Below are 22856 nucleotides of genomic sequence, written 5' to 3'. Positions count from 1 at the left end.
TAATATTGAGAGATACATGGCTTTTACTTAATCTCATTGGTCTTATCACTTTTCTTCCACATTTAGAATCTTGTTTTCCATGACAGCAATGAAATTATTCAGTCACTTTATCCCACAACACACACACACACGTCTCATAGTTATTAAAATGGTTATTAAAAGTTTAAAATGAATGCAGTTCTTTTGGTTCTTAAGGCTGTTCCACTATGTACAGTTTGGTTATTGTATTCTTAAATTCATTTCTCCTTTTTATTTTTAGGATATTAAAATTTTAGATTTGTTTTTTAATTATGTACAATATTTACATGGTTTCAAAATCAAATCTATGAACAAGTTCTATTTAGAGACAGCTAGCTGGATCCCTTTCTCCTCTAACCATATTTCTTCTTTTTATATGGGTTAAAAAGAGTGTGTGTGTATGTATGTATGTGTGTGTGTGTATTAATATCTCACTTTTTTTTTTTTTTTAAGCTCAAAATAGCCACTTGTCTCCAACCTTGCTTTTTTACTTTATTTATTCCAGATATCACTCCATGGTAGACCATAAAGGTATTCTATATTCTTGACCATAAAGGTATTCTATAGTCTTACTTATAACTGCATAGTACCTCATTGTGTCAATGTACTACAGTTTGTTCAGTGTGTCCCTTATTGATGGACATCAGGGTTGCTCCCAGATTGTTACTACAAGTAGCACTGTAGTGAGTAGTCTTGCTTATACCTATTTTCATGTTTTTTTGTGTTTTTTTTTAATATTTAAAAAATATATTTTATTGATTTTTTTACAGAGAGGAAGGGAGAGAGATAGAGAGCTAGAAACGACGATGAGAGAGAAACATCAACCAGCTGCCTCTTGCACACCCCCTACCGGGTTTGTGCCCGCAACCAAGGTACATGCCCTTGACCGGAATTGAACCTGGACCTTTCAGTCCGCAGACTGACGCTCTACCACTGAGCCAAACCGGTTTCAGCCTATTTTCATGTTTTAGCCAGTGTATCTTTGGGATATATTCATAGATATGGGATTGCTAGGTCAAAGGGCTAATGCTAATATAATTGTACTAGATGTTGCAACTTTATAGTGGGCACCATTTTGCATTTCCATCAGCCTTTTTCCTTATACTTTACTTATCAAGTATGTTTTTAAACATTTGGAGTTCTGCTAATATGCTAGGTGAAAAATTGTATTTCATTGTAGTTTTAATTTGCATTTCTCTTACTATTAATATGAGTGAGGTAAGGTCTGTTAAAAGTGATTAAGGCCATTTGCTTTCATTTTAGTAACTAATTCTACATCTGTAGAATTTTTTTTTTATAACTATGTGGTGTCAGATGAATGTGAGCTCTATTGAGATGATCACCCAGTAAGTCATGTAATGTCTAATCATTGTGGTGTACACCTGAAATCAATACAATAATATATGTCAACAATAACTGAAAAATAAAAATAATTTTAAAATGAGCAAAATACTAAAAACGAAACCTAAAAAAAACCCTAGACATTTATTTGTCATGGTCTTGAGGCTGGTAAGTAGTTGTAGTGGTATAGGAAAGGTTTATTTTACTCCTACAAATGTATTTACATAGCTTGTTACATATCTAATATGACTTTATTATGAGTATTTTGGGGTTTGTATCTTATTCTTCTGTTATTATTAACAACTTTCTTGGATTTTAGAGGTCTCCCAACCCTAAGATTATTTCACATCAGTAGTATGTTATCAAGAGATTACAAAATCAGCAAATTAAATATAAATTTGTCTATAACTTATGCAGGCTTGAGTTAACAATTTAGTTTGAATTTAGTTTAGTTCCATCATTAAATGTGAAGTGAACAGAGGATTTCTAGAACATAGTTTACATATCTTATAAGACTATGACATGTTTTTTTCTGAAACATGTTTATTTTGCAATGAAAGCTTGTGCATGTATAGCATTCTTTGTAGAATATAGTTTTGCTATTATAAGATTCATTATTAAGAATACTTAGTCTTGTGTTCTTCTCTTTTGTGTATATTTATACTAGAGGCCCGTTGCATGAAGAGTTGTGTAAAAATAGGTCTTCCTTCCCCTGGCTTGGCTCCTGGCTGCCTGGGAGCCTGCAAGTCCTCAGTCCTGGCCGGAGTGCTGCTCCTGTAGCACCCTTCGCCCCCGCTCCCTCTCCCCTCCTCTTCATAGCAGGCATCCGGCCCCTCCTACTGCTCTGTGTCTGCATATGCAAATTAACCCGCCATCTTTGTTAATTTGCATACTCACTCCTGATTGGCTGATGGGTGTTGCAGAGATACAGTCTATTTTGTATATTTCTCTTTTATTAGTGTAGATTGTTAGATTGTCCTGCGGGATTTTATAAATATTATTTCTGTTAGTAAAGCTGCTAATAGCAAAAGCTGTTAATTATTCACATACTATTTGTTGTCTGTGTTCAAGAATTAATGCATCTTTACTCAGAATTTGTTTTTAGCTGAAATTGATAACAATTTGTAAACTTATGGTGGTATACTTAAATAAAATCTGTAATGCTTGTTTTCCATGTGAGTAAAATACTCCATTAGCAATATTTAGAATGAATCAGTTCTCTAGAACATAGAATAATATAAAAATGGCTTTCAAAAATGTGAAATAATTATAAAAATTGCTACTCTTTAAAGATGTGAGCCACTGAATTTGATCTCTAATTCTCTTGTTCACTATTGTCTATGCACCAACTATTTACTTTCATTAATTGAAAACTTAAGATCTTGTTTTCAGTCTTCCTCTCCATTCCAAGTCTTCCATTGTTATGGATAATTTGAGTGGCTGCTTGGCTTATCTTTCTAATATCATCTTCAGTTCTTTAACTTTATCATCTCCATAAATGTATCCTATCCCTTCTCATTACTCCACAGTGCTAAAATATTAAAATAATATCACAATCTCACCATCTCCTGTCCTTCCAGGCTTCTCACATTATACAGGCACTATTTTTATACCAATCTCACTTCATACCTGTTCATCTGCTTCCATATCTTAGATTCCTTTGACAATCACTTGCTGATATCTTCAACCCTCTTACTTCATTATCGCTTTCTATTCATCTGCCTAGGAATGTTCAGTTAAATGTCTTCTTTTTTTTCCTTTTATATTCTGCAAAAACCACATTCTCATATTTAAACTTCTTTAAGTACAGTTTTCAACCTTAATTGGGCACTCAGTGCAGCCCAGTAATCCTGCTTTTCCTTTTTAGTTCTGTCTTCCATGCTCACTGCAGCTAGTTCAGGTGTTTACAACCACCTGCAAACATTAGATCCTTCCTGACATCCCTAGCCTGCCTGCACCATCAATAGTTATACTCACACCATGCTTAGAAATAATGCAAGCAATTAATTTGTATTACTTCCACCAAGTTTACCTATCCTCTCATCTTCCTTCTTGTAAAACAAAAGAAGCGTCCTTGATCTGATCCAAAATCAGTTTTCCTACATGTCTTTTTTAATGTAGACATTTAATGCTTGAAATTTCTCTCTAAGCCTTGCTTCACTTATGTTGCACAAATTTGATCTATGTTTTTGTTTTCATTAAGTTCAAAATATTTTGTAATTTCTCATGCTATTTCTTCTTTAATCTATTGGTTCTATAGAAGTGTGTTGCTTAATTTTCAAATATTTTGGGATTTTCCAAATATCTGTTGTTGATTTGTAGTTATATTCCACTGAGGTTAGAAAACATAGTTAGTACAATTTCATCCTCCTCTCATGCACGTAAGTAGGCACCCAAAAATTCAAGGGGACTCTTCTGCCAAATTCCAGAGTGAATGCATGTCTCTGGGTGTCAGTCTCCCTCCTTCCCTCTTCTATTACAAAGACTATAAAAAGAAGAGCAAACTAAGATCTTCTTGATTTACTAACTTTTCTCTCTTCTACCTTTTATAGCCAAACTTTTAAAATGTGGTCTCTATATCTTTGCCTCTCAAAAGTGTTGTTTGTGGACTGGCACAATCAACATTAACTGGATATTAGTTAGAAATGAAGAGTCTCAGGCCACACCCTACAACTACTGATATAATCAGGTGTTTCGTTTGAGAAGTGTTCTACATTTGCCTTGCTTCTTCATGCTCCATCTTGTTCCTGAGCACACAGTAGTCTGCCGTCTGTTCTTGCCTAGGTCATGTGTGTTCATTTTTGTTTCACTCTCAGCCATTAATCTTTGAAATTTTTTTTTGGCTCTTGGTGATACCATGTTTTCTTGTCCTCTGAACTCCCAGCTATCCCTCTTCCAGGACTGGGCTTAAAGGGCAGGGAACTTTGGAACCCAAGAAATGTAACTTTATGCAAATAAAGCCTTCTTTCACATCCTATCCTCCCATGGGGACTTCTGAAAATGCTTTTTTCAGCTGCAGCACCACCAGAGCCTCACTGCCCCAAATGACAGGGGAGTTCCATCCACCAGCATCACCATCACATTATTCTGGTTGTGTTTGTTTGAGCTGTGATTGTATTTGTGTCTGCGGGTAGATAACTCATGTCTTATGGTTATAACTTAGGTGCTTAGCATCCTTCATTCATTCAACAGATATTTATTGAGTATCCACATAGATGCCAGGCAGGGTTCTTGCTCTCATCAAGCTTGTATTATGGGGATGGAAGTGGGTTAGTTTGGGTGGAGTAAGAAACCATCAACAACAAAAGAAAAGTGTTTTGTTCATATATGTAAATAGTGAGTACAGTCCCTTTACTTGGTTCTAAATTATTTTGGTTCTTCTTAGCTTTCTTTGCTCTTCTATATAATTTTTTAAAAGCTCATCAAAATTTACAAGAATCCTGTTTGGGCCTGGCTGGTGTAGTTCAGTTGGTTAAGCCTTCTCTCATGCACCAAGAGTTGCCTGGTTCAATTCCTGGCTAGAGTACATGCCCGAGTTTCGGGCTTGATTTCAGTAGGGGGTATTCAGGAAGCAGTGGATCAATGTTTCTCTCTCTCTCTCAGAAAACTTAATTATAAAAACCCTGTTTGCTAGTAAGTTTTATCATGGAAGAGTTACTAATTAGCTAGTTTTGGAATGGAGCCTGTGTGTGGTCTCATTAATACTTTATACAGTGGAAGTTCTTAGAAGTTGTATGGTTATAAATTCTAAAAATGGATACCATTCACCATGTTGGGTGGGCAGTGGGAATATGGTGAATGAAAACAATGTAGAAGGATAGATTCTAAGCCCCCAGTTCCAAAACTGTACCCTGAAATGCCTCACAGCACCTAAGAGAACTCCCACACATATTTGGATACTGTGCAAACTTCTAGTTCAAGGTAGTTCAGAGTTTCAACATATGATTATGTTTTCTTCATTTAATAAAAAAATTTAAAATAATTTATCAAATCTGATTTTATATGTAGGCTTTTTAATCTAGTTCATTATATATGCCAAGTTTTGTACTAGATATAAAAAGAGAAACATTTTAAGTCATTTGTTCTCAGGTAGATTTTTTTTTTCCTGTTTTTCTTTGATGCTATGTTATCTTTGTGCAGTGGGGATTTTCTTGGTGGTTGTGATAAAAAGCAAATACCATGCAAAAGTCATTGTGAAGCAGGAAATGAGGATGGTAGTATCCAATCTGATTTCAAGGTTTGAGAACTTGTGCAGCCCAATAGGTGCACATATCCTATATAATTAAAGCTCAGTGACTGAAACATTGGAATGACCAGAATGACCATGGATCCTCACCCCAGCTGGCAGCCCCCCAGCAAGTGATTAAGGGCGATCAGGTAGGCAGGCAGAGTGGTTAGGGGTGACCAGGCAGTTAGGGGCAAGTGTCCCAGATTGTGAGAGGGATGTCTGACTGCTGGTTAAGGTCTGTTATGCTGTGGAACCAATAGTCAGACATCCCCTGAATGGTCCCAGATTTCAAGAGGGTGCAGGCCAGGCTGAGGGACCCCCACACCCATGCACAAATTAGAGGCCTATGCACTGGGCATCTAATGCATATAAAAGCAAAGTGGCTGCAATGACAAGACTGACTGTTCACTACGATGCACACTGCGGCCGACCAACTGGCCTGATCAGGGGCGGCCTCTCCCCCTGGCCAGCCCTCAAATGGCCCTATCAGGGTGGGCTAGCTGGACCCTACCTGTGCATGAATTCATGCACCAGGCCTCTACCTCGTTTCCCCGAAAATAAGACATCCTCTGAAAATAAGACCTAGCGCATGGTAAGATAAGACATCCCCTGAAAATAAGACCTAGCGCAACTTTGGGAGAAAAATTAATATAAGACAATGTCTTATTTTCGGGGAAACAGGGTAGTATCCTATAGTAACTAATTCATGAAGTTAAATTTTTAAAAATTTATGTGTATTACTTTTCAAAAGGATACTAACTTGTCCTATATAATAAAGAGGTAAGGTGCAAATTAACCCTATAACCAGGCTGGCAGGAGGTTAGTGAGAGATGATCAAACGACTGAACAAGCAGGCTGGGTGTGGCGAACTGGCTGGCAAGGGGGTTAGTGAGGGATGACCAAGCAACTGAACAGCAGGCTGGGTGAGGCAATCAGGCCAGTGTTGGGGGAGAAGGGTTGAGGGGTGAGCAGGCCAGCACTGGGGTCAGTTTGGGGCGACCAGACTGGCAGAGGGTCAGTTAGGGTTGACCAGGTTGGCAAAGGGGGGCTGTTGAGGGCGACCAAGCAGGCAGGCAGGTGAGCGATGAGGAGCTAGCAGTCCAGGATTGTGAGAGGGATCTCTGACTGCCAGAGATTGGGCCTAAACCAGCAGTCAGACATACCCCAAGGGGTCCCGGATTGGAGAGGGTGCAGGCCTGGCTGAAGGGGACTTCCCCCCCGCACCCCATGTGCACGGCCTCTAGTTAGAATATAAATACTTATCATTTGTGTGAGTCTAATAAAAGTGTTAAATATTTCTTTTAGAGTAGAGAATTTTTTAAAAAAAAATTACTGAGAAAATAAGGGCACCAGGAGCTGAGAAAGTTGAAGAACTCTCTGCCTTAAACAAATTATTATAAACTAGAGGCTTGATGCACAAAAATTCATGCAAGAGTAGGCATTTCTTTCTCTGGCTGCTGTCACTGGCTTCCCTCTTGCACCCGGGACCTAGGCTTCCCTCATCTGACCACTGACAGGCACCTGGGACCCGGACTGCTTCCCTTCTCAGGCCACCTGCTGGCACCTGAAACCCAAGCTGGCTTACCTCTGGTCACCCGCAGGCACCCTGGATTAGGGCTGGCTTAATTCTGGCTACCTTGCAGGCATCCAGGACCTGGGCTGGCTTACCTCCAGCCCTGGCTTCGTCAGGAAGTATGACCAGAATGATCTTCAGAATATTATCTGGTCTAATTAGCATATAACCTTTTTATTATTATAGATACCTGCATTTAAAGATTAAGAACATTTGAAGTGTGAAATGGAGGTAGAATACTGTATTTTATATCTGCTTATAATAGGGTGATCTAATCTTGTCTGGACATCAGGGACAGACAGCATTTTTGAGAAAGTGATATTTAAGCTGAGCTTAAAGGAAGACTAGGAATTACTTGGAGAAGGATGGTGGTGGGAATACTTTGTGTGAAGAGGGCAAGAGATGTGGGGACTGACAGCGGGGGGGGGGGGGGGGGGGGGCTAAAAAGTCACAGACCAGGTCACAGTGACATGAAATCCATTTAAGGATCCCTGTCCTGTATTGCTCATTGGTTAGAGCATCAGCTGGTGCACCAAAGTGTCTTGGTTTTGATTCCTGGTCAAGGGCATGTACATGGCTTACAGGTTTGATCCTAAGCCCCAGTCTGGGTGCTTTGGGAGGCAACCAGTCAATCATTGTGTCTCTCTGACATCTATTTTTCTCTCCTCATCCCCCTTCCACCTTCTCTTAAAATCAGTGGAAAAAATATCTTTGGGTGAGGATTAACAACAACAACAAAGAGTTTTAAGACTTGAATAATCAATTTCATATTCATCAAATAGGTATGAAAAGACCCCCCTCATGGTATTTGGGAAAGGTTGATTAGTTTGTTTGGAATTTCCTTGTCATTTTAAGTGTTGGGAAAGCATTAAAATAACTTAGTATTGTTTCCTTTTCTCTTTCACTGTATTTTGCATTTATTTAGATCTATTCTTTCATCATGTAATGAAGAATTAGTGTCATCCTTAAATTCATAATGTAAATAATCCTATCTAATAAAGAGGGAATATGTTAATTGACTGCCAAGCCCTCACAAGATGGCAGTGCCCAGTCCCCTAAACCCACCTCATCTAGCCAGAGTTCCCCAGTCCCCTCAGTCCTGCCTCATCCAGCCTCAGTCTCCAGTCCCCTCAGCCCCGCCTCATCCAGCCTCAGTCTCCCAGTCCTCTCAACCTTGCAGGGGGAGGCAGTTGGGGGTGATTGGGCCAACAGGGGAGTGATTAGGTAGCCAGCAGGCTGGTAAGCAGAGTGGTTAGGGGGCAATCAGGCAGGCAAGCGAGTGGTTAGGAGTTAGCAGTCCTGGGATTGGGCCTAAACTGGTAGTAAGACATCCTCTGAGGGTTCCCAGATTGGAGAAGGTGCAGGCTGGGCTGAGGGACACGCCACCACCACCCCTGTGCATGAAATTCATGCACTCGGTCTCTAGTCTATTAATATAATAATAAAAGCATAATATGCTAATTAGACTGAACATCCTTCCAGATGTCCTTCCAGACAAAGCTACAGCAGGCAGGGACTGAAGCAGAGGCCTGAAGCCATGGTGGCAGAGGGGGCCAGGCCCCTTGCATGAATTTTATAAATAAAATTCGGGCCTCTAGTTTATAAATAAAGGGTTGTGTAGATATATTTAAAAGACAACCTGTTTATTTATTGGCCTAAACCTCACAGATTACTCACGTGAAGAAATATTATTACTTTCTCTGGCTGAAAATATAAGGTTTGTAGCAAATATATATATTTTTAAACTATGTTCTTCCCATGTTCAAAGAACTGGCCAAGGACTTAAGAAATTGAACTGATTCCTCCTGTGCTCTTTACATCAGAATGAATTCTAGATGAAGATCAAATATGTGTCTAGAAAATGGAACCACAAAAGTACTAGCATAAAATTAAGTTTTTATAATCTTGTGATATTTTAAAGTATACATAAAGAAGACATTTTAAAGTATAACAGATTTTTGGAGTTAAAATTTATTTTCATAGTACTGAAACCAAAATGTAGGGTGTGAATCTGAGTTCCTTGTCTAGTGAAATTGAAGAATGAAGTCACAGACAAAACTAGTTAGTGGAACCAAAATTTATTGGGAGAAGCCAGTCCTGGAAAAAGTGCAACTGGGGTTCCAGGACCAGGCCAGTGTCCAGAGCTTCCTTTCCATTCACAGTCGGGTGATAAAGTCCGTTAATCCATGTGTAGAATACCATTTGGCCATAAGCCACACCAGTTTAGGGGAGCATGTCTCCTACCATCAACCCAAGAATCTAGAACAGTGATTCTCAATCTTCCTAATACAGTTCCTCATATTGTGGTGACCCCCAACCAGAAAATTATTTTTGTTGCTAATTCAAAACTGTAATTTTGCTACTGTTAATAAATTTTAATGTAAATATCTGTGTTTTCTGATGGTCTTAGGTGACCCTGATAGAGGTTCTCAACCTGTGGGTCTTATAGAGCCTGTCTCTTTTATGTTTCATAGAAAATTTCACTTTGAACACAATTTTTTAAAACATTTTTATGTATATTTAAATTTTTTTTTTTGCTGACATTATTACACATATCCCCAAATTCCCCTCCCCCTTTACCTCCCTCCTCCTATCATTTTTCATTTTTTTAGTAAATTCCCTTCCACCCCTTCCCCTTCCCCTTCCCCTTCCCCTTCCCCTTCCCCTTCCCCTTTCCCTTCCCCTTCCCAGTATCTTTTTAAATAATTTATCTTTATTGTTGATAAAGATACCCCCCCCCCCCTACACACACACACGGCTTTCATCACACTATTGTCTGTGTCAGTGGGTAATGCATACATGCATGTAAGTTCTTTGGTTAATCTCTTTCCACTCTGCCCCTCTTCCTTCTGAGATTCCTTAGTCTGTTCCATATCTCTGGGTCTATTTTGTTTGTCAGTTTATTTTGTTCGTTAAATTTCAGATATGAGTGAGATCATGTGATATTTGTATTTTCTCTGACTGGCTTATTTTACTTAGCATAATGGTCTCTAGGTTCATCCATGCTGTTGCAAAGGATAAGAGATTCCTTTCCCTCCCTTCCTCCCTCCCTCCCTCCCTTTTTTTTTTTTTTTTTTTTTAAATAGCCACATTCCATTGTATAAATATACCAGTTTTTTAATCCACTCATGTACTGATAAGCATTTGGGATGTTTCCAGATCTTAGCTATTGTAAAGTGTACTGCTATGAACATAGGGGTGCATATATTCTTTCTGATTGGTGTTTTATTATTCTTAGGATATATCCCCGGAAGTAGGATCATTGGATCAAACCGCAGTACCATTTTTCAATCTTTTGAGGATACTCCATACTGTTTTCTATAGTATCAGTTTGCATTCTCCATATACTTGCCAGCACTTGTAGTTTGTAGTTTCTTAAATATTTTATTATTTCCTATGTACAGATCTTTTACCTCCTTGGTTAAATTTATTCTGAGGTGTTTTCTTGTTGTTGTGTTTTTTTTTAATATATATATATACAATTGTCTCCTCCTCCCTTTCTCTTTCCTCCCTCTCCACTCCCTCCTTTCCTTTTAATTCTCACCTTAGGATATGTAAGTTGATTTGAGAGAAAGAGAAAATGTGGACCAGGGGTGGGGAGGGAGACAGAGAGGGGGAGTCATCAGTAAGTTGCCTTTTGTATGCACCCTAGCCTATACAACCCTAGCCAGGGATTGGTGCCCCAACTGGGGATTGGACCCGCCACCTAGTTATGTGCCCTGACCAGGAATTGAACTGGCAACCTTTTGGTGTACAGACAACACTCCAACCAACTCAATCACTGGCCAGGAAGGGATTGTTGTTTTTTTTTTAGTTTTACTTTCTAATAGTTCATTATCATATATAATAAAAGCAACCAGTGACCAAAACAGTAGAATGATGAGAAACCAGGGCAATGACTCAGGCAGACGAGTGGTTAGGGGTGATCAGGGAGGCAGGCAGAGGAGATTAGGGGCAATGAGGCAGGCAGGCAAAGTGGTTAGGGGCGATCAAGCAGGCAGGCAGAGTGGTTAGGGGCAATCAGGCAGGCAGGCAGAGTGGTTAGGGGCGATCAAGCAGGCAGGCAGAGTGGTTAGGGGCAATCAGGCAGGCAGGCAGAGTGGTTGGGGGTGAGCAGGCAGGCAGGTGAGTGGTTAGGAGCCAGAAGTCCTGGATCCCTGTGGATCGGGCCTAAGCTGACAGTTGAACATCCCCCAGAAGGTCCCTGATGGTGAGAGGGTACAGACCAAGGTGGGAGAGACACCCCCCCACTCCTCGTGCACAAATTTTGTGCAACGGGCCTCTACCTCTAGTTGGTGTATAAAAGTGCAACTTATTTCTGAATATTTATTTTGTATCCTGCTACTTTATGGAATTCATTTATCATGTAGTAGTCTTTTTGTGTGGAATTTTTAGGTTTCTCTGTACATAAATTCATGTTTTCTGCAAACAATGACAGTTTTATCTCTTCCCTTTTTAATTTGATTGCCTTTTATTTCTTCTTTTTGTCTGATTGCTGTGATAGTACTTCCAGTACTATGTTGAGAGTGATGAGAGTGGCTATCCCTATTTTATTCCTAATTACAAGGGAAATGCTTTTTAGTTTTTCCCAATTGAGTATGATGTTGGATGTGGATTTGTTATATATAGCCTTTATTATGTTGAGATATGTTCTCTTTATTTCCACTTTGCTGAGAGTTTTTATCATATATGATCTCTCATATGTGGAATCTGATGAGCAAAAATAGAACCAGTGACATAGAAACATCAGTTTTTTTTTTCATTTCTATTTGTCTGAAATACATTTTTCCACCCTTTTACTTTCAGACTTCGTGTATCTTTTCATTCTGAGGTGTTTTTTTTTTTTTTTTTTTTTTAAATCTGTTCAGCAACCCTATGTCATTTGATTGGAGCATTTAATTTATTAGGTCTAGAAATAATTAATGTCGTTTTCTAATACTTTTTAAAATCGAATTTATTAATACAACAAAATTTAATCAACAATATAGTTGCCGTTGTTTTCTACTACTTGTGCCCAACGCTCAGGAAGCATTTTAATCCCTCTGTTGTAAAATTCTTGTGATTTTGATGCAAAAAATTCGGTCAATGCATTTTTGAGGCATTCTTCATTATTAAATTTTTTTCCAAGAAGAAAGTTTTGCAAAGAACGAAACACATGGTAATCGGAAGGGGCAATATCAGGATAATATGCAGGTTGAGGGAGAACTTCCCATTCCAACTGGCGCAGTTTTTCAGCAGTGATTCTTGCAGTATGCGGTCGTGCGTTATCGTGGTGAAGAATTACGCCCTTCCGATTAATCAGCGCGGGTTCTTTTTCTCTTAAAGCTTGGGCTAACCTTTCCAATTGGGCACTATACACTGCACTTGTAATGGTTTGGTCTTAGAGGGTAAAAGTTCATAATGAAGAATTCCTTTAAAATTCCACCAAACACACAACATCACTTTTTTCGCATGCAAGTCAGGTTTTGGCTTGGGCTGCGGAGCCTCATTTTTGTCCAACCATTGAGGCCGCCTTTTCAAATTAACGTACAGCACCCATTTTTCATCTCCGGTAACAATTTGCTCTAAAAACGGCAAACGGTTTTGACGAGAGAGGAGCGAACTGCAAATTGTGACTCTTTGATTACGGTTGTTGTCGGTCAACCCATGAGGAACCCATTTTCCAAACTTTTGGACTTTGCCAAGTGCACACAATTGATTGGAAATTGTTTTTTGAGAACAATTTAAAGTTGTCGCAAGCTCTTGTTGGATAATTTGAGGATTTTGCACCAAAAGAGCTTGAAGAGCTTCTTGATCAAAATTGGACTCACGGCCTCGACCACTCTTGACATCTAACGAAAAATTTCCCTCGCAAAATTTCTCAAACCAACGCTGGCTGGCATTTTCTGGCGCTAACTGCATCTTGACCAAGAGCACTACAGATGTTTTTTGCAGCCTCACTTGCTTTTCTTCCTAATTGGAACTCGTAAAGCATGCAGTGCCGAATATGCTCTTCATCCGCCATCTTCTTAGCCGTAGTTTTGCAACAAAAACCAAACCAAACACAAACTTTTTCAAGCAAAACTTGTTAATTGCACTTCACACGTTCTGTAGATACCACGTGTTTGAAGGTTATGTCAATACAAGTCAACGCCAAGCAAGATTTTAAACGAATGTTTTAAAACGACATTAATTATTACTAGACCCGATATATGCATTTAAAGTGATTATCAATAGGTATGTATTTATTGCCTATAACTATGTTCTCCCCTCCTTCCCCCCCTTCTTAATGAAGTTTCTAACATTTCTTGTAAAACTTGTTTGCTGGTGATGAACTTCTTTAATTTTTCTTGTCTGGGAAGCTCTTTATTTCTCCTTTAATTTTAAATGATATTCTTGCTAGGCAGAGTAGTCTTAGTTGTAGGTTTTTGCTTTGCATCACTTTGAATATTTGATGCCAGTTGGTCCCTTCTGGCTTGAAATGTTTTTGTTGAGAATTCAGCTGACAGTCATATGGGAGCTTCTTTTGTAGCTGTCTTTCTCTTGCTCCTTTTAAGATTCTCTTTGTCTTTAACCTTTGCCATTTTAATTGTGATGTGTCTTGGTGTGGGCCTCTTTGGGTACATTTTGTTTGTAACTTGCTGCATTTCCTGGACTTGTCTTTTTCCTTCACAAGGTGGGGAAAGTTTTCAGTCATTGTTTCTTAAAATAGGTGCTCAATTCCTTGCTCTCTCTCTTCTGGTTCCCTTAATATTTACCTTATTTAAATTTCACTTTTCTGTTCGTTGTTCTGCATTGTTGTTTTCTGCTACTTTGTCTTTCAGATTTCCAATTTGATACTCTGTGTCATCCCACCTCCTCTTGATATATATTTATGTATTCTTCGTTTAAGATATTGTATTCTTTATTTAGGAATTGTTCATTTTTATCATTTCTGTTCTTTTTTATTTTAAATCTCTTTTTTCAGTTCTCACTGAGTTCACATATTCTTGACCTAAGTTCATTGAGCATCCTTATAGCCATTGTTCTGAATTCTGATAGATTGCTTGCCTATTTCATTTAGTTATTTTTCCGGGGATTTCTCTCTTTTTTTATTTTTCATTTGGAACATGCTTTTTATCTCTCTATTTTAGCTTGCTCTCTTGATTTGTTTTGTACATTAGGTAGATCTACTCTGCCACCCAGTGTTAATATGGTGGCCTTATGTAGTAAGTGTCCTGTGGAGCTTAGTGGTGCAATCAAGCAAGTGCTCCAGGAATGTTCCTTGTTGAAATTTCCCATTGCAATTTAGACTTGATTGCTATTGGTCCATCTGTCAATAGAGTGGGCCCTCAGGCTGGCTGACTGAGGATTGATCCTCACCAGCTTCTGAGCGAGGGCTGACCCCACGAAGTAGATTTGTCCCCAGCAGTGCCTGGTATGTGCTGAGATCTTTGGGTATGCTGCTTATGGAGCTAATTGAGTATGATCTGATATGGTCTGATGTCTGTCATCAGGTGTGTTGTTCTGGGGCCTCTTGTGAGGGACTCTGGGGCAAGTCAGTGTCAGGCACTGCCTGTGACTGTCCCTGGGCCACCTGTTTGGAGCTATAAAGCAATCTACACTTTATGGCTGCTTTTGCTAGAATCAGAATGCATGGGAGGGGCCAAGCTACCCACCAACATTTTCTTACATCAGTGCAGAGCCTGGGGGCTGGTCTGTAAAAGATCCAAAGCACCCTAATAACTGCATTCTTCTCACTGCCTGTTAGGTTCAGTCACTTAAAGAGCATCTGGTGGTACATGAATTGCATGAGGTAGTATTCAGTGCATCACCAGGTAGGAATGAGTGGTCACTAGATTGATACAGATTCAACCTCAGCACTGGTGCTGGTTTTGAGGCCACTCAGTAAAAGTCTTAGGATACAAGGCCAGCTGCCACCCATTGGGTGCCCATGGGTCTTTGTGGAAGGCAACAGAGTTCATCAGGCCGAAACATAGCAAGATTTGGCCATGTGTGGTGAGGGCTTTTCATAGGAATGGTGGCATCTATTAATAGTGCAAGGGAAAAATGGCCCCTACTTGGGAAGCACACAAACTCATTCTCTCCTCGAGTATGCCTGGACTTCTTCAAAAGTCTTTCAAGAAAGTCTTCACCACAGGCCACACAGGTGTGAGCCTGGCATTGCAGGATGACTGCAAGTTGGGAAGATGGGATTAGTGCATTTCTTCAGGCTGATGTGGTATGGAGGGGAGTGGTCACCCTGAAATATGGCATCTGTGGGCAATATGGGGAGGGACTCAGCATAAGGACTCTGGCAGCTGTCCCTTTTGCATGCGCTCTCTTTCTTCCCCCCTATATCCCCTCTCTTCCTCCCCTCCCCTTCCTTTTTCCCTTCCTCCTCCCCCTCCTCCTCCCTCTCCCTCTCCCTCTCTTTCTCCCTTCACATGACTCAGTCTCTCCTTTACAAGATTCTAGTTTGCTTCTATCTGCCCTCCCTTGCTGGAGCCTGGCTTGAGTGGCCTCAAATAAGATTTTGTGTCTCGGCCCTTTAAGAAGGTGCTTAGGTTTCTAGCAGACGCTTGTTTCTCTTTGGTAGACAGAATCCCTGCTTTTTACAGCCACATGTTATGTGGGCTCCTCTTCCCAGCTCTGGTACTCTGGGCTGGGGAGCCTGGCATGGAGTTGAGACCATATGTTCCTCATGGGCGCCTTTGCAGCTGAGATGACCGGTTCTTTTCGCGTCTCTGCCCTTCCAATCAGTGTGGCTTCTTCTGTAAATCCTTGGTAATAAGACTTCTTTTTCAGCTAGTCTTCAGATGTTTATTCAGTGTGATTGTTGTAAAGTTTAGTTGTAATTACAGTTTGGACATGGGAAGAGATGAGTATAATGTCCACCTCCTCCATGACTATTTTGGATCATTCTTCTAATGTTCTTCTAAATGTCTCAAATTTTGATTTCCTAGTAAAAGATAATATTTATTTATTAGATATTCATAGCAAAATGACTATATTGATTATCATACCCCCAAAACATAACTATTTGTAAATAATTTTGGACACATATTTTCTTACTGAAATAGTAGAAGAAAGTTTTTCATAACTTTGTTCTTTTTTTATTTTATTACTTTTGTAGGATCCAGCATTCGAACATTCACTCCATTTTATTTTCTGGTGGAGCCAATGGATACACTCTCAATTAGAGGTTCTTCTGTTGTATTAAATTGTTCAGCATATTCTGAGCCTTCTCCAAAAATTGAATGGAAAAAAGATGGAACATTTTTAAATTTAGTATCAGATGATCGACGCCAGCTTCTCCCAGATGGGTCTTTATTTATCAGCAATGTGGTGCATTCCAAACACAATAAACCTGATGAAGGTTATTATCAATGTGTGGCCACTGTTGAGAGTCTTGGAACTATTGTCAGCAGAACAGCTAAGCTCACAGTAGCAGGTAAGTTTTGTTAAATGATTCATTAATATTTTCAAAGTTTTATAAAGGGTAAATTTTGATAAAATCATTATTATCCTAGACTTTTAATTTAACTGATAACAGCAGATACACTCATTAAATATTTAAGAAGTATCAATTGATTATGTATTATGTAGGACTTGCTCAGTGCTGTGGGAAATAAACTTTAGCACTTCCTACTTTTTGGTGATTTAAATGGCTTAAGGTTGCTATCAGAAGTACTGAGCCAATTCTTTTTAACTTAGAAATGACAGAGGAAGTTGTATAGAAAAATTGAGTCACTTTAGTTGCTAACTTTTATCCTATTTTTTTTTAAATTTAAATTAATCTTTATTGTTCATATTATTACAAAGATTCCTCATTTCATCCCACTTCCACCAGGTTCCCACCCCACCCTCCGCCTCCTCCCCACCCCCCATTGTCCTCATCCATAGGTGCACAGTTTATGTTCAGTCTCTTCCTCCCTCCCTTTTCCCCCAGAGAAGAGTCAGTCCATTCCCCTCCCATATCACCAACTCTACTACAATGAACTGCTATTATTGTTCATCAGGTTTTTCAATCTCCTTTTGTTGTTGTTGTTGTTGTTTGTTTTTTTTAATTAATAAACTTTTACACTTCTAAGAATAAATTTTAAAATCTAATAATCTTAAACCTTGTTGTTGTTTTTTTCTGCCCTGGGAATTGAGAGCAAACTTGTTTACATGTAAACTTGCCCTTAGGCTATCAAAAGGTGTAGCCATTCAAGCGTAAATTGACACATTGTTTAAACATAGCTGCTGGTTGGAATTGGATTACCTGTTCTGGGTGGGAAGGGCTTGTCATTCCCTTTCTCCATTAAAATTAAGGTGTTAGCTTTAAAACCTCTTTTTGGCAAGAGACCTTAAACTTTCAGAACTTAAAATTTTTCAGATAGTAAATCAGTTACTTAGCATTTTCTCAAATCAATAATACCTCCACATGCCCAAGGATACACTTCACACAAAAGACATTTCCCAATAGATCAACCAACCTCATCCAGGCCCCACACAAGGCACTCACAGATCAACACCCCAGTGCTATACTAACTCAACACATCCAGATCTAAGCCTTCCTCATTTGATTCAGCAGACCCTCAAGTTCCCCCAAAAGTTTCCAGCCATGTCTGAGAGGCAGCCTTTGGGTGGAGGCAGGCGAGGAGCGAGCTGTTCCAGGCCTGGCTGCTCCGGGCCTGGCCTCTGTTGCTCTGGTCTGTTCCACAACCAACTGCTCCGGGTCTGGCCACTGCCGCTCCCGACCTGGCTGCTCCGGGCATGGCTGCTGCTGCTCCGGGCCTGGCCGCACCCAACCCAGCTGCTCTGGGCCGGGTTGCTCCGGGGCCAGCCACTCCGGGCCTGGCCGCTCCCAGCCTGGCAGCTGCTGCTCCAGGCCTGGCCGCACCTGACCTGGCTGCTCCCAACCAGGCTGCTCTGGGCCCGGCTGCCACGGGCCCGGCCGCTCTGAGCCTGGCAGCTCCCGGCCTGGATGCTCTGGGCCTGGCTGCTGATGTTCTGGGTCTGACTGCTCCCGACCCGGCTGCTCTGGGCCCGGCTTCTCCGGGCCCGGCCACTCTGGGCCTGGGTGATCCTGGACTGGCCACCCTGGGCTTGGCCGCCTCCGCCTCAGGCCTGGCTGCCACTGCCACAGGTCTGGCTGCTCCATGCCTGGCTGTTGCTGCTCTGGTTCTGACTGCTGCTGCTCTGGGGCCTGGCTGTTGCTGCTCCAGGCCCGGCTACCACTGCCTTGTGCCTGGCCACTCTAGGCCTGGCCTCTGCCGTTCCAACATTCTGTCCTTTTTTTAAAAAAAAACAAAAAACACACGCATTTATGTTGCAATGTTGGCTGCTTAGTTGAGTTCTGACTTAGTCTTTGATTTTTCAAGATCTTCTTTATATTCTTTCTTAAGTAATTTTACTATCTTTTGCTCTCACTTGATTTCTTCACATTGAAAACTTCTTCGGTTTCTTCCTCCTTGTCCTGGAAGCTCAGCAGGTTGGCCTGTGGCACCCCTTTGTTCTCCGTGGGCTCCTGTGCTGCTTCAGCCTTTTTATCCTATTTTGCATTACCATTTTAGTATGGCTTTGGAAAACCCAAAGTATAGCCAGATTTCTTTGTGCCTTAACCAAGGAAACAATATTTAATTGGAAAATTTATTTTAAAATCTGTAGGCTGCATATATTAAGGTGAAGAGCAGAAAATTTTAAGGAGAGAAACATTCATTTTCTTATAGCGCATGCTTTTAAAAAAAAAATCTTTATTGCTGAAAGTATTACATATGTCCCCCTCTGCCAGTGACCCTTCTAGCCTGCTCTGCCTCCTACCTCAGGCCTTCACTACATATTGTCTGTTTTCATGGGTTATACTTATATGCATACTAGTTCTTTGATTGATCTCTTCCCACCAACGCATCGACCCCACCTTCCATTTGTGATATGACAGTCTGTTCCATAATAGACCATCTTTTTTGAAGAACGATGGAAAGTTTTAAAAAATTTAAGGATCTAGGAGAGTAAGATGTGGCTCCTACATTAGTCATATATGTATTGTATTAGATTCCTCAGATCAATATTTCTTCACTTAAATACCAGATGAAGTAGTAAGTTTTGGTTAAGTTTTACATTGTTCAAAAGTTATATTATAATTAAGACATATTTATACTCACTTGGTGAAATGCTAACATGTGAAAAAAGAATATAACTGAGACTAGTTTCTCTATCATTCTCATTGCAAGCATGGCTCCCTGTTTGTGCTCACTTCAGGTTGTATCGTAATACCAATCCATGAACAGGGTATGTTCTTCCATCTGTTTACATCTTCCTCTATCTCTTTTTTCAGTGTCATGTAGTTTTCTTCATATACCGTATTTTTTGGCGTATAAGACGACTCCCTAGTTTTACAATTAAAACATAGGTTTAGGCCTATATTCGCTGTATAAGACTACCCCCCACTTCCTAGGCAACACCAGTTCTTTTTTTAATAAACCGCCTCTCTGACTGGCCAATCTGAGCAGGCTTTTTACTAGAACACAGTGTAGCTTTGGGTACAGAACATGTATTATTTGCATGCATAAAAAGCCTGCTTGGATTGGCCAGAGTCAGAGAGGTGGTTCATTAAAAAAAGAACTGGTGTTGCCTCGGAAGTGGGGGTTAGTCTTATACAGCGAATACAGGCCTAAACCTATGTTTTAACTGTAAAATTAGGGGGTCGTCTTATACACCGGAAAATACAGTAGGTCTTTTATCTCCTTAGTTAAGTTTATTCCTAGGTATCTTAGGTTTTTTGGTGCGATGGTAAATAGGATTGCTTTTTTAGTCTGTTTCTGTAAGTTCACTGGTGGTGTATAGAAATGCCATAGATTAATGGCGTTAATTTTGTATCCTTCTACCTTGCCAAATTCATTTATTAAGTCTATTAGTTTTTTGATGGAGTCTTTTGTTTTTTTATGTACAATATCATGTCATCTGCAAATAAGGATAACTTTACTTCTTCTTTTTTAATTTGGATGCCTTTTATTTCTTCTTCTTGTCTAATTGCAATGGTTATTACTTCCAGTACTGTGTCAAACAGGAGTGGTGAGAGTGGGCATCCCTGTCTTGTTCCTGTTCTTAGAGGGAATGGTTTTAGTTTTTGCCTATTGAGTATAATGTTGGCTGTGGGTTTATCATATATAGCTTTTATTATGTTGAGGTATGATCCGTCTTATTCCCAACTTGTTAAGAGTTCATATCAGGAACGGGTGTTGGATTTTATCAAATGCTTTTTCTGCATTGATTGATATGACTTTATGATTTTTATCTCTCAATTTGTTTATGTGATTTGTATCACATTTACTGATTTGCGGATATTGTACCATCCTTGCATTCCCGGAATAAATCCTACTTGGTCATGGTGTATGATCTTTCTGATGTTCTGCTGGAGCCGATTTGCCAAAGCTTTGTTGAGGATTTTGGCATCTATGTTCATGAGGGATATTGGCCTGTAATTCTCTTTCATTGTGTTGTTTATCTCGTTTTGGTGTTAGGGTGATGCTGGTTTCATAGAAGGAGTTGGGAAGTGTTCTTTTCTCTTGAAGTTTTTGGAATAGTCTGAGGAGCATGGGTTTTAGTTTTTTCTTGAATGTTTTGTAAAACTCTCCTATGAAGTAATCTGTCCCTGGGCTTTTGTTTGTTGGAAGCTTTTTGATGACTGTTTCAATTTCTTCCAAAATCACTGGTCAGTTGAGATTGTTAGATTCTTCCTAATTGAATTTTGTTAGGTTATATTTTTCTAGGAATATGTCCATTTCCTCCAGGTTGTCCAGTTCGTTGGAATAGAGTTGTTTGTAGTATTTTGTAGCAAACCTTTATATTGTATTTTTTTTTTTGGGGGGGGGGTGGATCTGTTGTTATTTCACCTCTTTCATTTCTTATTTTGTTTATTTGAGTACTCTCTCTTTGTTTCTTGGTTAGCCTGGCTAGAGGGCCATCAGTCTTGTTTATCCTTTGAAAGAATCAGCTCTTGGTTTTGTTGATCTGATGTATTGTTTCTTTTTAGTCACTATGTCATTTATCTCCTCTCTGATTTTTGTCATTTCCTTCCTTCTGCTTACAATGGGCTTTTCTTGTTGCTCTTTTTCTAACTCTTTGAGTTGTAGAGTTAGATCATTTGTTACCTTTTTTTTTTTTTTTTTTTTTTTTTTGCAATAAGCTTGTAAGGATATGAACTTCCCTCTCAAAACTGCTTTTGCTGTGTCCCATAGATTTTGGATTGTTGTGTTTTCATCGTCTTTTGTTTCCAGGATGTTTTTAATTTCTTCCTTGATTTCTCTGGTAACCCAGTCCTTGTTTAATAACATGCTGTTTAGTTTCCATGTGTTTGATTTCTTAGGGTTATTTTTATTGTAGTTAATTTCCAGTTTTATGCCACTATGATCTGATAAGATGCTTGATATGGTTACTCTGTTTATGCATCTGAAGAGACTTTGCCTATGTCCCAACATGTGGTCTATCTTTGAAAATGACCCATGTCCACTTGAGGAGAATGTATATTCTATGGCTTTGGGGTGGAATGTTCTGAAGATGTCAATTAATTCCATCTGGTCTAGTGAGTCATTTAGGATTGATATTTCTTTGCTGAGATTTTGTTTAGATTGTTTGTCCAAAGGTGATATTGGGGTATTAAAATCTCCGACTACCCTGTTTCTCCGAAAATAAGACAGTGTCTTATATTAATTTTTGCTCCCAAAGATGTGCTAGGTCTTATTTTCAGGGGATGTCTCATTTTTCCATGAAGAAGAATACGGTACCCATTTATTGTTAAATGAAAATAAAGGAAATTTATTATCTGTATACGGTATGGTAGTATGGTAGTTGTCAACACAAACCAGACAAACTGTGATTCCTGCAGTATCAAGAATTTACTCATTTATTCAGTGACAATCATGTTATCATCTTCTGGAACATTATCTTAACAGTCCAGTTCCTGAATTTCTTGGTGAATTTCTTGTGACTCCATTTCTTTCAGAATCAGTGGACCAAATCTCTCATATATGAAGGTAGGAGGAGGGGGATCACTTCAAATGACACAAAGGGGGATCAAAGAGGGGAATCAAAATGGCACAGGAGAATCAGAGGGGGGAATTACCATTTTAGTAAACCCCTCTGATCCTCCTGTGTCATTTTAAGTGATCCCCCTCACCCCACCCCTGTGCCACTGAACACCTTCACCAGACATCCCCCCTACCTCTTTATCAGATATTTACCCCCTGGGTCCTGCCTTGGGACTGTCACTGGGCTTGCTGGGGCCTGGATCTGGGCTGGAGCCGGGTCTGCCACTGACTGAGAACCTTCAGTTATCATGAGGGCAGCCGTGAGCATCAAGTAGTGTCACCAGAGACAGACCAGCGCTCAGTATCTTCGTCGCGTACCGTCTGCTCTAATCCTCCTGTTCTACACCCATCTGCGAAAGTCTCTTCCTCTCTCCCACCCCACACTCACTCCAGCCTCTGCTTCGCCTCCACAGTGCAGTGATGTCAAGACTCTGCATAACGTCACTTGTTGCTAGAGCCTGGGGGGGGGGGGGGGCCCTCTTATTTTTGGGGGGATGACTTATATTTCACTCAGAAGGAAACCTATAAGAAGGTCTTATTTTCGGAGGATGTTTTATTTTCGGGGAAACACGGTATGATTGTATTGCTATTAATCTCTCCCTTAATGTCCTCCAGCAGTTTTTTTATGCTGTTGGGTGCTCCTGTATTGGGTGAATATATGTTT

The 22856-nt window shown here is 39.9% G+C and overlaps 1 protein-coding gene across 10 annotated transcripts in view; it reads left to right on the top strand.

Moving 5' to 3' along the window:
• Positions 1-22856, top strand: part of NEO1 (neogenin 1) — a 339481-nt gene that overhangs the window by 73823 nt on the left and 242802 nt on the right. For all 10 annotated transcript variants that reach the window (XM_036456552.2, XM_045587162.1, XM_036456618.2 and 7 more), the window contains one exon: positions 16255-16572. In XM_036456552.2, the coding sequence (XP_036312445.1) occupies positions 16255-16572 (318 nt within the window). The remainder of the gene's footprint in view (positions 1-16254; positions 16573-22856) is intronic.

Source organism: Pipistrellus kuhlii, unplaced genomic scaffold, assembly GCF_014108245.1.
Source record: "Pipistrellus kuhlii isolate mPipKuh1 unplaced genomic scaffold, mPipKuh1.p scaffold_m20_p_1, whole genome shotgun sequence".
Lineage (NCBI taxonomy): Eukaryota > Metazoa > Chordata > Mammalia > Chiroptera > Vespertilionidae > Pipistrellus > Pipistrellus kuhlii.
Note: the sequence above shows the minus strand (reverse complement) of the source record. Positions and strands in the feature narration are given on the sequence as shown.